The sequence below is a fragment of the Choloepus didactylus genome, chromosome 1 (assembly GCF_015220235.1).
Source record: "Choloepus didactylus isolate mChoDid1 chromosome 1, mChoDid1.pri, whole genome shotgun sequence".
NCBI lineage: Eukaryota > Metazoa > Chordata > Mammalia > Pilosa > Megalonychidae > Choloepus > Choloepus didactylus.
The window spans coordinates 15,477,577-15,494,163 of NC_051307.1; the positions used below are offsets into that span (position 1 = coordinate 15,477,577).

Consider the following 16,587-nt stretch of genomic DNA (forward strand, 5'->3'; position numbering starts at 1 on the left):
AAGGGTGAGGGAGGTTGTCACCATTCAGCAGAAGAGCTTTTACAAACCCAGTTTTAATATTACTTATGCCCACCATGCATGTGTAGTTGATCTATTTCTGCTCTACCCACCTAATGACATTATTGACCAATTGAGGTGATATTACAGATTCACTTTGCTTATGTGCAGATTTTACTGACTTTATATATTGAGAATAGCCAAATTTATTTCAAGCATTGCAACTTCTGCAAAATACTAAGTGATAATTTTTCCATTGACTTATAGAAAATGTTAATTTTTTCTCTTTCAAAGTCCCACATATTTATATTTTCATGATAAATTCTATTTATCTTCTGCTTTTATTAAGAAAACAGCCTTTCAAAATAAATTTTAAAAATGAATTTGTGAAACCTATATTAGCAACCCATGGTTTACTTAGAAATCTGATTTCATTTTAAAATTGCTTCTCTTCATATTTTTTTGCAGGCACTGTTTGCAACATATTTATTTTACCCTCTAAACCAATAACTAACTCCTTCAAGGCAATAAGCTTGGGGAACGTCATTATGGTACTTTACAGAGTTGGGTTGTTTGTTTGTTATGTATCAACAAACTAACTTCTATGTTTACATAATATAGTCTCTTAGAAATTTGAAATGAAATTAAAAGTTCATTCATAATTTTTTTCTCTTTTTGGACTGTCAAAGTTGGAGCTTTCATTAGTCATTTAACTCGTTATGTAAGGAAAGAGATGATTATAAAGCAAAAGGCTCTCATTGAACATATTTTTTAAATCCCTACTGAGAGCAATCTCAGGTATAAAAAGGAAACTGTCATCCATTTCTACTCTCAGGCTGGGACTAAACATCTAAAGTCTCATTGGTTTGTATTGATAATTTTTGAGAAATTTTAAAGCAATCAAAGAACCATTTTTGCAAAAGTGAGTTTAATGCAGAAATCATTTTGCGTGCCTACCTTTCATTCTTTGCTATGGGCCCTGAACAATATACAGTCTTTGTTCTTTCTCTGAAAAGGTGTTGGAGCCCCTCCCAGTCCTGGGGTAGCTAGGAGAGAGATGGAAGGTAACAAGACTTCTGTGTTTTAGAAATGGGTCTCATTTTATTTCTGAGCATCAGCCCCTCCAATGTTTAAAGGCATACTAAATCTTTTCTTAGTTCAACTGTAAACTTGCCCTCCCCCTCCATATGTATACCTTGTAACCACCTTGTATTTATGTTCACTTTTCATTCTACCTTGTATATGGTTTCTAATGGATATCCATTTAATTTCCTTGAGATTCTCATTGTTTTGTACTGTTTTGTCTATACTTAAAAAGGATGTGAAGTTACTGTACCAGATTATTTTAAGAAGAATGCTTTCAGAATTCTTTTCAAAATAAGTCAAATGTTTAGAAATATTATACTAAATCTGAAGTTTTAAAAATTAGTAATTATAATTAAACCCTATTAATTCAGATCCAAGAATATGGTATTCAGTGGATGGTTTCACATTGTATCAATGTTTTTACGTATAACAGTGCAGTGCTGGGTTTGTTTAAAAGATCATAAAAACTAAAAGCCACTCATTCAAGGACCAATGTATTTCATATAACAATTGCATTTGAATTTGCTTTTAAATGGAAGCTAAATCTGAGGAATTAGTCTTGATAGTCCCTCCTGCTCCTTTTGGCCCAAAAAGTAATCTATTTCATTTTGTCCTCCAGCTGTACCTTCCTCATACATTTGAACCGTACTTGAACACTGTCTTCCATAAGGCAGATATTTGGCTGTCTGGTATGCCTGTCTTCTACTTTAATCATAGGATTTTGTTCTAGAAATCCAGAAGACCTCATCATAAGATTATTTTTTCCTTAATGATATCTATCATGAAACCCTAAACCAGTGTTGTTAGGAACCACTTGTGTAACCTGAAAAATGCAGCCATGTCTGTGGCTCAGGAGCAATGTGGTTGCCAGTGGCTGAGCAGCAGCCAAGCCGTGACTTGTGGCCTTTCACTCAAGCTGTGTGTCCTCAGGGTTGACAGGAGACAGTTCTGTTGGGAAAATCAACTTGAAAGTGTCCCTGTGAGTGAGGTATCAGAAGCTTGTCTCACATACATCTCACTGTAAATATCCTGATTTTTCAATTTGGGCGTATTTCATTGAGGACTGGTAATATTCTTCATTGTTACCCAAAGCAAACGTCTTTGTTTTGTTACCATCTCATGCCCCCATTTCTGATGGTCATGAAAGAACAGCCCCCTGATGTTATACAATATTGCTTGATTGTTTATTTATAACTAATTTTTTTTCCTTTCTGCTGCAAAGCACCCAAAAGCCCTGGAACAACACGGAAAGATAATATAGGTAAAAAAAAAAAAAAAAAAAAAAAAAGATTGAATTTGGCTACTTAACACTGTAACTGGACCATGAAATACTGGAATATAAGTACATAGATTCTTTTTGTTTTTGATTTTTTTTTTCAATGTATTATATAAATGTAATATCTTTTTTCTTTTTTCAGGACGTAATCAGCCTTCACCTCAAGCTGGACTTGCAGGGCCAGGATCTGCTGGATACAGTGCAGCCAGACCGGTAGGCAAAACCTAGCCTGGGAGCCAAGGAATCCCTGTTCTAGGCCCACGTTTGCTGCTTCTTAGTTTTGTTACCTTGGGCAAATCAGGTGACCTTTCAAGGCCTCAATTTCCTCAACTCTAAAATGAGGGAGTGGTGCTAGGATGACCTCTGAGGGTCCTCTCTACTTCAAACTCTAAATGCTTTCATACTCTGAAATGCTAACAGACTCTTCAGAAGTACCCAATGAAGTTCTTCATTATTTGTATAAAATATATACTTAGCCTATGAGGAAGTGATACATTTGGGCAGCTTTTTATCATATTACCTAAGTAATTAATGAGGATAGAAGCTAATTAGAAAGATTACAATTAGATTTCAGGAAGAAAATGTTTCGATAGAGTCAGTATACTAAAACTCATTCTAAAGGTATTAAAAATAGGGAAGCAGATGGTGTTACCTTATGAATCTATGGTTTCTAGTATGTTTATCATCTGTTCTCTTATGTACATTAAGAGCAATTATATACATAATTTTCTATTAAATATTTTATATTGTTAAATTTTAAATTCCATTAAAAATTGAAAAGTTTTTCTGGGATGTTGCAAGTAATCAAAAAAAAAAAAAAGAGAAAATGGAAACCAGTAATCAGTGATAGCCTTGTCTGATGAAGCCTGTATCTGAAGAGGAAGGGACTGGGAACCATGTCTAATAACTAGAAATTAAGGTTGTGAGAAATTTGAGAAGTACTTCTAATGAAGATAGTAATTGTTTTTGTTTCTGTTGTATCTGTCTACTTAACATCTGATCTAAAAGTCCTTTTCTATATCTAATAATATACTCCAAATTAAAATGCCTGTGGAATATTTCTAAAGATATCTGGTGTCTATTGCCTGCTCTCATCTTTTCAAAAAAAGAATTGCCATTTGCTGACTCCACCACCATACTCCCCCAAGTACTTTATTCTATTAATACTGTATGAGAGAAAGGAAGCCAGGATTTGTGAGTTTACATTCATTCTAACTTTTGCTTAAAGGAACTTAGTTGTATTGTGGGCATAGAGCCTCCAGCAAAAGTATGAAAAGAGAAAATGATGTGTCTTCCAAGGAATTTAATTTAGAATATGGAGTTAGTCATTTAAGAGTTTTACTTCCATGTTAAAAAAAAAAATCTCAGGGTATGATTTTTCTTAAGCCTCTTAGTCGCTTGATGTATGTAGATCTCTCCACACCCCCATGAATCCTGAGCTCTTCCTGCTGTCCTATCAAGGTAGTGCTGTACAGTGGTCAAGGGCAAGGAGTCTGCAGCTAGTCAGGTGTGAGTTCATCTTTGAAATAGGAACAATAAACTAATGCTGTCCTCTTAGGGATATTTTGAAGATTAAATGAGAGAATGCCTTAGCATAGTGCCCTGGCATGGTAATACATAGTAGCTTAAAAATAAAAGGATTGATTTAAAAATTCGTGATTACTTGGCTAAAAATAGAAAGCAGTTAAAATGACAAGATGCTGAAAGCAGGTATTTTCCACAGAATCTGTTGAAAATAAGTAAATGTCTCAAATGTTACATTTCCCATGTTTAGATTATTCCACCCCGTGCCGGAGTTATTAGCGCCCCACAGAGCCATGCTCGGGCATCTGGTGGAAGACTGACTCCTGAAAGCCAAAGCAAACCCTCTGAAGCACCGAAAGGTAGGGACTATATTAGAAATATCGCTTGTGTTCTATAGTCTTTTCACCTTTTCTTTTTCTTTTCCTTTTCTGTTGTGTCCCACCTTCCACAACTTAAGTCAAATAGGGCTATCCTTTCTTCTTTATACCAAAAGAAGTGAAGCTATTTGTTGGAAAAAGAAACCAGAATGTCCTCTTAAACATTTAAGGTACTCTTATTATTTAAAGGAAGGAAAAAACTTGGTTTTCCAGAAAACATCTAACATCTGAAAGTAATTCTTTTTTTCTAGGTTCAGCTGTCCTTCCAGAACCATTGAAGCCTCAGGCTGCTCTTCCTGTGCAGCCTTCTCTGCCTCCACCTGTTGGAAAGATGCAGGAGCCTCTTGTTCCTGTGACAGCACCTATGCCTCAGGCTGCCCCCCAGCCAAATCTAGAAGCGCCGCCACAACCACCACCTCGTAGCAGGTCATCCCCATAGCTTGCCTTCAGAGTCTTCATCACAGCAACAAGTAAGTCTCACTAATAAAACACTTTTCATCTTTCATGCGTATGGTATAGTCTTTGAATATACTTATTTTAATTACTAGCTTTTATAAGAAATCAAAAGTGTGGATTTAGTTTTCTTTTTCTTTTTGCCTTTTGATATCTTGAGATATGACTTTAGCAAATTAGTGTCACTTGACATCTCAGACTAGTTGTATAACCAATGCACAGTTTGACTGAGACATTTTGGTTTTGGTTTTATAACCTTATTGCTTAGATCAGGGGTTCTCAGAGTGATCCTAGACCAGCGTTCTTTAGGGCATTTCCAAGTGATTCGCAGGCTGTTTTCTCATGTAAATGTTTATAGTGTTTGTAACTTTTTTGTTTTTTATGCATAATTTACTTTGGACAGTTAATAAATTAGGACAGACAACAAGGATTTGTTTTTCTTATTGCACAAGACTAATAAATTAGTCTTGGTTTTACTTTCTGGAGAGAGAGGCAAATCAAATCAGTCTTTAGACCAGTGGCAGTGTGGTTAGTTTCCAATAAACAGAAAATAATCCTTTCATTGCTCTTGATGTGAGCAGTAGTTCTTTCTATATTAGTGCTGGCAGCAGAGTTCCTCCATTATTTCAAACAGTTTTAATCATTATTGGATCAGTTTAGATGGTTTGGGCTTGCAGCAGCAGTAGGCTTGTTCACCAAGTAAAAACCATCAAAATAATGAGTCACCTCATTAGTGTCCCACAGAAAATAGTGAGGCTGGAATCGTGGAATCACCAGTCTCTCATTTGGCCAGAGGGGTCACAAATTATAGAGGATATGTACAAAGTAATTTTTAATACCAGAATAATCATGCAAACTAAATTTTTTAAAAAATTTGGATGTTGTTTTCCTTAGTTTTTTTACATACGTTTCAATAAAATTATTTAAGTGAACTTTATATTCAGTAAGTACATTTTTTGTTATCTAGCTTTATGTTTTATTTTACCCTGAAGTTTTAACTTGAAAATGTCATCAGGATCAAAGAAATGTGTATTAAGTCTTAAAAGTCTGCTTTTGAACTCTGGGAAGATCCAAAATACAGAAATCTTACAAATTGGTGATGTCCCTTAAGCATATTTATAAATAAAAGCTTGCATTTATTTTTAGATACATGAGTATGTCCAGATAGTTGGTAGAAGTTAACCAGTTTCCTATCTTACGTTTCTAGATGGTAAAAAAACAGATATTAAAGTAAATATCAACCTTAAAATAATCAAAATATAACCATAAACAACTAAGGAACAATTAACACTGGCTCATTAGACTATTGGTCACATTTGTAAAAACTGAAGGAGAATATATAATAGAGAAAAATAAAATATTCTCTTCAGCTGATTAATACCAAAAAATCTTCTGTATTTTTCAGTTCAGAAAGTTGAAAATGTGGAAGATATTTAATGATGGTAGACATCCTTCAAAGAATAAATGTGTACTGTTCTTTTCTCCCTGCTAAGTAATCTTTAGTTAGTCTTGAATTTCTCATCTCATTTTCTTTAACATTATTGTGTTTTTTAAAATGTAATTGGAGGTCAAAAAACTTTCAGACTAGCCAACTTTGAGCTTTCTATTACAGTTTTAGGACAGAAAGGACAAACTTTTCACAGTAAAAGTGCTCCTTAATTCCTAAAACTATTTTTGTTAAAGTATGCTTAAACTAATATGAAAGATACAGTACTCTGAAAACCTTCAGGAAGAGCAAACTGTCAAATGATATTGCAGATGGTACAAAATCGTCTGATGGCAGGCAGCCCCACAGGATGACTATTCCAGTGACTGCCACATGTCATTTTCTGAGGTCATTTTTCATTGTTTTGATTTTCATGTTTCTCATTGAAATGAGCACAGCGATTTGGTGGCAGACAGGACATGCTTTGTGCATGGCCCGGTAGCTTGTGTTCTTTCTTGTACCCTGTGGTATTTAGTTAAGCAAAAATGACCAAGATAGTTATATTAAATTCTAAATTTTCTTTTTTCCTAAGTAATTAATCTCAAATTCTGCTGAAAATTATATACACAGACACCCTTTTCTTTTTGGAGAGAGATGGGAGGATGGGGGTTTTGTTTATATATAGACTATCTTTGTGAGGGTCCCAAAGTAGTTAACTATAGTTTCCTCTAGAGGAAGCAACTGGGTAGTGGCCAGTGCAGGGAAGTGGGGTGGTGGCCAGGGAGGAGGCTTTTCACCGTATACCTTTTTTGTAACTTTTGAATTTTGAGCCATAAAAATAATAGCTATTCAAAAATAAAAGGAAATTTTTCTGGGGAAGTTACCTAGTGATGAGGTGCTCCCCGATGAGCATCAACCCAATAAAGCCTGTAATCTATATTTGAAAATAAATAAAATAAATAAATAAATGGGGCTTTTTCTTTCTCAAAAATAAAAGAAAATAAAAATTTTAAATTTTAAAAATCTTTTGAAGTATAGCTAGAGTTTAAAAAAATGAAGGATGAGATTTTTAAATATGATGAATTTGATATTTTGATAATGACATGAAATAGTCTTAGCATTGAGCACGTAATAATTTTTTGCAAGTCTTTATTATTTCCACCCCAAATCTTCAAGGTGGCTTGCTTAAAACACAAAGCCATACGTACCCCAGTTTTACTTTTATTATTTTAAAGTTCTTTGACTCTATAATTTTATATACAAAAGGTACTTTAAAATTCAATGAATACCTTTATAATGTGTTGCATATCTTTTACAAAATACAAAAATTTCTCCCTTTTATGTCTGACTTCCAATATCTCAGTCATCTGACTATCAGCTCACTACCAGAAGTGAGGAGGTCCAGCAAGAAGTAAAGCCACTGAACTCACTGCCATGCTAGTGAAGTGATAGATGAGGGGAGAGGCCAAACAGAAAGTCCCAACATTCTGGGTCCATTCTCTGGAGGGGCCAGTAACCTTAATGAAGTTAGTATAAACCCATTCCTACTCTCTTGTCCAGTGCCAAGCTGATACACATAACCCTAGGCCATCAAGAAACTGTTCACTTAAATTCAGGAGACTCATGTTCAGTAGGCAAGAAACTCTAAAAATATTTAATGTATTTTAGATTTGTGTCTCTTGAAATTATCAAAATAAGTTTTGCTATTTAAAACCAAGCATTAAGAATTTGGGAGAATTTGCTTGAAATTGGTTCTTGTTAATACTGGATAAATAAGATATTGCTATATGATGGAACATTGAAAGATCATGAATTTTATTGTAAACAATAAAAATAGGATCCAGTTTCTTCCCTTTTTCTATCTTCCAACCAATAAATTACGAAGTGAATTAATGAATAGTATCATCCTTCAGAAAATTTGAGTAATATAGAACAAGGCTGGATCCTGAGCATTTTATTAAAACGAGTACTTATTTTCAGTGGGCCAGCACTTTTGCAGAATGATGCCATTCTGTACATTTTCCCTAATGATGACAGATCCGTAGTCTATTCTAAGGCTGCTTGAAATATTTTAGGGTTCTGAATATCTACTTGGAATAATATTTGTGAAATAACAAAACTTTGAACTACTAATTAACTGCAGACAAAATTAAAATTCAGGTCCTAATTCAACCGTAAATTTTTCATTAAAAAAAAAAGGAATTGGAATTGTCTCTTGAAATTATGCTGTGACCTTGCAAATATTGCTGCTTTTGGACTCTGTATGTAACATACAACTGAAAGTTATTTTTGAATACTGAATTGTTAGGCTTGCTGGTTGGTCTCGATTATGCTCTTAACTCTTTCCTTTGATGTCTGTGTTCCTTTTCTCAAAGCAGGAGCAACCATCAGGGTAACAGGTATCTGACTATTTATCAATTTTCTACGTGCTTTTCATCTGTCCTAGCACATTAGATGTATGCATCCTTTGCTTCATACATCTAAAGTTTCACCTATTTTTAAAACCACCTGTCCACATTAATAAATTCTATCATCATACCATAAAACCTGCTTTTACTTTTTCTTAGTATTTTGGATTTTTAGGAACCATTTTAGTTGTTCTTGCTAATGCTTTACTATTTTCTTTTTGCTTCATTTTATTATGAAAATTAACAAAACTAAAAAAATGTACCTTCAAGAATTGAAGAATTGGTTCTCAGTTTTAACAATGGCATAATTACATGAACTCAAAATTCTTTTTTTTTCCCCTTAGGTTTCTTATGGGAATTTTTTTTTCCAACTAATTTTATGAGTAAGATTTTTGGGGGTAAGGAAGAGCTGATGATAATAGGAAGATGAAAGTTAATATTACAACAGGATTATTTGAAGATCCTTCCAACACCCTTCTCTGTAAAAATACAACAGTTTTTAATGCCAAGCCATCACAAATCTTGTTTAGATTACAAATTAATTCTAATATAATGAATAGTGTTATGGCTTTCATTTTAATTTCAAGTCTGGGCAAAATGATTCTGCTTCTAACAAATTACCTTTAACTTATATTTTGAAATAAAAATTTTTCTTACATGTGAACATAAAGATATTTAAATGTATAACATTTATTTGGCAGGGGCCTACTATTATTCTTAAGCTGTGCAAAGCATAAAATTCTCCTTTCCTATAGCGTCTACCTTGTGGACTGTTCTGTCTGCCATCGGAGAAATGGATCCCACACCTGATCATTTTATGATGTCTGTAATAAATTTCTCTCTCAAGTAGATTTCCATATATAGAGTTGCTCATCTTAAACCTTAGAATACAAATTGAGAGTCTATGGCATGTTTACCCTTTTACTTTGTATACATTATTGTCATATTAAGTTTTTTTAAAAAATATACTTGTTCATTCAGTTATAAAGTATGTTCTAGGTCAGTTGAATAAAGCAATCAGATATTTGAAACTTATTTACTTTTCAAGTTATCCACACCATTTCCTTTAGCAAATGAATATCTTTCCCTATTCTTAATTACTAAATTAGTGTTTCATAATATGCAATTACATTTTATTTGGGCCTACTGCTCTTTTTTTTCAACATATTTCATGAGAGTTTCATTATTTTACTCTAACAACTATCTTGGATCATTTTGGGCAGTGCTCCATTTTGTTAAGAAAACCTAATCTTCCAGGGCGAAAAATACGGCAAGTCGTGAGCCAGTGGTCCCTGCCCCCTGCCATTTGTAACCCCAAAATTTTGTTTTTCTTATCTTTGAAGTTGGCATTAATATCCACATCATCTATTCCAGTTTTAACAATTATATGGAGGTTTTTGTGGGGCTTTTTTTTTTTTTTTTAATTAATAACAAAGTGCCTGGTGAGCTAATTTGCTCATGAGGCCAAGATCATAGTTCTGTTTCCCATAAGAATAGCTTTGCTCGGCCCATTGCCATGCTCTCTTCCAAGTGGCTTCTTTATCAACTGGGCACAAAGGGCACTTAGGGGAAGAGCATGAACTTTGTATGACCATAAAGTAATTCAGAACATTCCTCCTACCAATAACAGTTCACAACCAGCCCTGAGCCATAGAAAGGACTGTGCACTGCTCTGAGCACAACTTCTTTTCGGTTTTAGAATTAACATATGAAATGGAAAAATGGGAAATTTCCCCCTGGTTTTAAATAACCATTGTATTTGGTTATTAATAAGCCTTTCTACTTTGGAACCTTTTTACCAGATGAGGAAGGTCATTTAAGAAAAGTTACCACATTAATCAAAGAGTTTATTTTAAAAAAGGAGAACTTACCTTAAAAGGCAAAGAACTTTTTGAAAGTTTATTTTTCCAAGTAGAAAAGAAAAAGATGCATTGTCTTCGGCTTATGAATACAAATATGTTAATAACACTGAATTTTTACCCATTAAATTGAATTCCCATAGTAACATTAATTTTAAATGAAAATGTATTTTAAAGAACAATGAAATCACAATCATCATAGAGGGTGTTGGAAGTTTATTTATAGACTTAGTGTAAGTTCTGAATATGGATTTAAGTTTATGCTAAAATTTGACAGAATGAGAACATTATTCACTTGTTAATTCTGTACAATTCTCCATGCTACCATTTTAATAATTGCATGATTGAAATAGCTCTATTTAATTTCTTTCGGATTTAAAATATGTATTTAATAAAAGGATTTACTTAGTGGGGAGTTTGTAAAGAATAAGATTTTAGCTGTTTCATCTTACTTAAACCACCAGAGTAACAAACTACACAAAGCTGCCTTTTAGTTTCTAAATTTGTATACTTGCCTCCCAAAATGAAGAATAATTGAGACAGGAAGCAAAGAGGGTATTGTGAGAAATTATAAACTGTGGTTATCCAGTGCCCTCTTTCTTTCCAGGAAAAAACCAATGGAGTCTCCGATGTCAAACCAGGATCCACACTGAAGAGTGACCCATTTGAAGATCTGTCATTTAATTTGCTTGCTGTATCAAAGGCTCAGTTACCTGTCCAAACAGCATCTGTTCTAACCCCAAACCTAAAGGGGTTGATTCCTTTGCCTTCTGCAACACAAAGTAATGTTAATATGCCGACTTCTATAAGTTGCATGCCAACAATGCCTCCAATTCCAGCCCGGAGTAAATCCCGGGAAAATATGGAAAGTTCTCCAAATCCATTTATTCCTAGCTTGACCAGCACAAATCCTTCCACGGACAGGACTGCTGCTGCTGGAAACCCATTTAGAGCTGAGTTTCAAGTATCAGAGATAACGTCATGGTTCTCCCAAGAAGAGTCTGTTGCTAACAGTCCTTTCACATCTGTGAAGCTTCTCTGTCATACCGAAAGCAAGCCTTTCTCTTCACCTGATGACTGTGAGGACAGTTTTGATCTGCAGGGCCAATCTACATTTAAAACTAGCAATCCAAAAGGATGGGTAACCTTTGAGGAAGAAGAGGACTTTGGTGTGAAACAGAAGTCCAAGTCAACTTGTTGTCCAAGTTTACTAGATAATCAACCAAGTTCATGTTCTGGCCCAAACTTGACTTTTGATGATGGCTATAATAAAGGTACAAATGTTTCTTTCTGTGTGTTGCCATCAAGACCACCACCTCCACCTCCTGTCCCTCTGCTACCATCCATTATCACCCCTCTAGTAGATCCTTTCACAACCTCGGCATCTAAGGCTTCACCCACACCAGATTTTACAGAAAGATGATGATATGCAATAGAAAACAGTTGTTTTAGTTTGGGCAGGGTACAGCCAAAAGAATTGGGCATTAGTTATTCATTAAGTGCAATAAATAATTGTTAAGCGCACTGATACCTTCATAAAATACCACTATTTAATATGTACAAAGTTGGAATATGTGTATATCAGAAATAAGGAAAATTATTATTATTGTTATTAACTGGAGTTTTGGTGTGTTTTTGTTTGGATGGATAGGAGAGAATAGTAGCCATAAAAAGTCCTTAAAATTACTGTAGAAAATAGTCCTTATTCAGAAATTCTTTTGTCAGTCTTCTCTGAAGAATTTCAAAAGGTCCAAACAACTTTTAGCTGACATTACTGCCAGCATTTTTCATACTTGTTAGCAATTGGTATTTATGAGTATTTACCAAAGAGCTACCAAAGTTATATTGAAAGAGAGTTTGAATGGTATTGCTTAAAAAAAAAGTATGTGTATGTATATTCATATGCGTATATACACACAGTTACATATTTGTAAAACTCATAATTTAAATTCTATCATATAATGCAAATCAAATTTTTACCTAAAAGTTCTAACAAAGTCCTTTTGTGAATATCTCATTACCATAAGAATGTCTGCAAATGTAATTTGGACATACCATTAACTTTCCTTCCAAAACTGGAATAGGTTCACTACAGAGCCTGATTTTTCTACTCTTCAACACTCCACCCCTTCAGACACACACAAACACGCGCCCCTGTTTCTTTCCAGTCCTGCACCTCCATCTAGTTTTCTCTCGGAGGAGTTTCTTGCAGCTGGAAGCAGCGTATTTTGTGGTCGGTGTCTTGTGGCTGGATACCCAGACCTCTCAGAAAGCACTATGGCCTTATCTCTACAGAAGGCCCATACCACAGAGTTCATTAGAAATACTAGATCTCAGTGAACGTTAGCCCTCCATACATTAAGGTAATATGTTGCCCATTTTCTTCCCAAACTTTTGTATCTGTTGCTTTTGCTCTGGAACTTTGCTTTTAGCAGGGAAAGCGGCAGTCCTCAGAGTGCTTTGAATTGGGGATCTACTCAACGTACATTCTCTCTCCCCTTAAGAGGCAACATAACACATCTACAATGCTGCTTTAAGTCTTCGGAAGCTACGCCTCAAATTAGCGTGGATTTTGTCTCTTGCACTGCCAATATGCAATTGATCCTGCTTTTATTAATTTTATGAAGTAGACAGAATTTTTACAGAATATAGTATTTTGATATCATTAAGTAAACTCAATCAGAAAACTTGAGCAGTAGTTGTTTTGTTGTCAGTTTACGTTAGAATCATCTTTACACATTGACTTATATTAACATTCCTTTTCTATAAAGGTTGTATATGTCCACCTAAATTCCTGCATCCATATTTAACCTTTAAAATTGTGCATTGGAGAGGTATCAGAAAATAGAGTCGATGGCCAAGAATATATAAAATGTAAAAGCACAGCGAAACTGCATTGCACTTAAAACATAAAACAAATCTATTAGGAAAAAGCATTTTTCTAAATACTCAAATGTTATCAAAATACTATATTTATAGAAGTAATCTTCTCTGTTAACAGCCAGGATTTGCTGTTAAAAATAACTCTTGTGAGTTTTATATTGTGATTTTTGGGGGGTTCTAATCATTTCAGCAGTAGTATGAAGAACAGTATTACTATAAGCAATGTGCTTCAAAATGTGAATTGTTGAAACTGTGGCTTTAACATCTATGTGATTAGTATATATATGGTATTTGCTCTCCATTAGCAAAACAATTCATTATTAGGTAAACTTCGCTATGGCAAATTGCAGTTCTGTGAGCAATGTTTCCTATTGAATATAAACTACTGTCTAAAATACACATATCGAGCAGCAGCTCAGCCTTTTTCAGGAATATTATATTTGGCAAGTTGCTGAAAATGCACAGTTTTGAAAGTTAAAAGGTATGCTGCAAATAACTAGCCATTATTCTATGTATTATTAAAATATTTACCGGTTCTGTTAAAGCAGAGCAGAAATTAGACACTAAGGATATCTTTGTGAATTCTTTGTTCTCTATAGTACGTTGGTGTTTATATGTAAGAATTTTATTGCTTATGTGGCATACAATATTTATAACTATATACTTTATAGAAGTGCAGTATTAAAGTCAGTGATATACAAACATTATGTACATATTCTGTGAAATGTGCTGTCATATGAAATAAACATACCTGTCTTTACCATGTTGACTACTTTACCCAAAAGAGAAGAATTTTTCTCAGCTGTTTTCCTTGTAGTTTGCATATACAAGTTTAGCGATATTTGGGGAAAATAGGTTATACGCTTATTGTCAAATCAGGTATTTTAACCCAAATCCTTATTTTCATTTAATTCACTTTTCCATATAACACTAGCTTAAGAGTAAGAAGAGAGATTTTCTGAGATTACAAGTCATTAAGAATCCCATGCACTTACTCTGCAAGAGAGGCCTCATCCAAAATCTCATTGACTTGAAAATGACATGAAGCATGAATGATGATTTTCTAACCTCTAGCAGAAGCAGCAGCTGGATGTGGTAGAGGGAAAATAGGCCCACAAATAACCAGGCAGAAGAGACTTGCTCACAAACAAACCCAAATTAAGTGGCCGAGGCTAGTAGTTCCTTTGTGTATTGCCCTTTTTCAGTCCTGTATGATTGGTATTCAAAATAATAACTTTGATTCTTAATTAATTATATTCATTAACCTCTGATTAAGAAGTTACAGATGGAGTAATAGGCTTAAAAAAGAAAGTTATTATTTTGAGATCATTGTACCCTTACATGCACATTGTAAGAAACAGCAGAGCTCCCATGACCCTTTACTCAATTTTCCCAATGATAACATTCTGCAAAACAATAGTACAATATCACAAGCAAGATACAGAACATTTCCATCACCACAAGAATCTCTCATGTTGCCTTTTTCACTACTCTCCTGTCCCATCTCCCACCCATCCACCTCCACCCTTGTCTTTAACCTCTGGTAACCACTGATCTTTTCTCCACTTCTATGATTTTGTCATTTCAAGAATGTTATAGAAATGGAGTCATGCAGTATGTGACCTTTTCAGATGGACTTTTTCACTCAACACAATTCTCTGAAGATTCATCCAGTTTCTTGAATGTATCATGAGTTTGTTCCCCTTTCTTGCTAAGTAGTATTCCATGATAGGGATGGACCAGTTTGTTTAACCATTCACCCACTGAAGGATGTCTGGGTTTCCAGTTTGGTGCACTGTTCCTGTTTGTTAATGCTGCTGTTTTTCAAAACACCAGAAGTGGATTGTCTTTTATAAAGGGGGTTTATTTGGTTAGAGAGTTACAGTCTTAAGGCCATAAAGAGTCCAAGGTAAGGCATCAACAATAGGGTACCTTCACTGAAGGATGGCCATTGGCATCCAGAAAACCTCTGCTAGCTCGGAAGGCATGTGGCTGGCTTCTGCTTACTCCCAGGTGGTGTTTCAAAATGGCATTCTCCAAAATGCCAGTATCAGCTTCCAACGGCTGTCATCATAATGTGTCTCTCAGCTGCAGCTCTGACAAAATGTCATTCTTAGTTGCTCTGAGGTCCCTCTGTTTGTGAGGCCTTTTTATAGGACTCCAGTGAACTAACCAAAACCCAAATTTCCATGGAAACATTCAATCAAAAGGTCACACCCTAATCAAAGGTGTCACTCACAGTTGGGTGGGTCGCATCTCCATGGAAAAAATCAGAAGTTTCCAACCTAATCAACATTAATACATCTGCCCCCACAAGATTGCATTAAAGAACATGGTTTTTCTGGGGAACATAATATATACAAACCACATGCACTTACGAACAAAGCTGCTATGAACATTGATGACCCTTTTATCAAAAAATTCAGAATTTTTTGTTAACATAGTTTTTCATTTCTTTGGTTTATATGCCCATGAGTGCAATTGCTGGGTCAGATGGTATTTTTAAACTGCTTTCCAGAGTGGTTGTACCATTTTACATTTTCATCAGCAGTGTGTGAATGATCCAGTTTCTCAGAATCCTCACCAGCACTTCATGTGGTCACTATTTTTAATTTTAGCCACTCTTATAGTACTGTGGTAATAGCTCTAATTTGCATTTCCCTAATAGAGATGTTGAGCACTTTTCATGTACTTCTATGCCATCTTATATCCTCTTCAGTGAAATACCTGTTCATATCTAAATCCATTTCTAAATGGATGGTTTGATTTTTTACTGTTGAGTTTTGAGAGTTCTTTATGTATTTGAGATAACAGTCCTTCATTGGAAATGTGGTTTGTAAATATTTGTTCCCAGTGTGTAGCTTGTCTTTTTATCCTTTTTCACATGGGATTTGCAGAGCACAAGTTTTTAATTTTGATGAAGTCCAATTTATAAACTTTTCCATTTATGGGTAACAGTTTTGGTGTCAAGTATAACAACTCTTTGCCCTGCCCTAGATTCCCAAAGATTTTCTCCCATATTTTTCCTAAAAGTTATATAGTTTTCTGTTTTACATTTAAACCCGTGATCCATTTTGAGTTAATTTTTCTATAGGTGTGAGCTTTGGGACCAGGTTCATTTTTGTGCCTATGGGTGTCCAATTGCTCTGGCATCAATTGTTGAAAAAGGCTCTCCTTCCTCCATTGAATTGCTTTTGAACCTTGGTCAAAAATCAGCTGGGCATATTTGTGAGTCTATTTCTGGGTTCTCTGTTCTGTCTCATTGATCTGTGTGTCTATCCCACCACCAGTACTGCTC

The 16,587-nt window shown here is 34.7% G+C and overlaps 1 protein-coding gene across 1 annotated transcript in view; it reads left to right on the top strand.

The window, feature by feature from the left end:
- The window catches only part of SYNJ1 (synaptojanin 1), a 121,440-nt gene extending 107,391 nt beyond the window's left edge, over positions 1–14,049 (top strand). The window contains 7 exon segments of the mRNA XM_037832529.1: positions 1,014–1,061; positions 2,306–2,344; positions 2,502–2,572; positions 4,134–4,242; positions 4,512–4,693; positions 4,695–4,730; positions 11,014–14,049. Coding sequence (XP_037688457.1) covers positions 1,014–1,061; positions 2,306–2,344; positions 2,502–2,572; positions 4,134–4,242; positions 4,512–4,693; positions 4,695–4,730; positions 11,014–11,829 — 1,301 coding nt within the window. The 3' untranslated portion in view covers positions 11,830–14,049.
- The last annotated feature ends 2,538 nt before the right edge of the window (positions 14,050–16,587 follow it).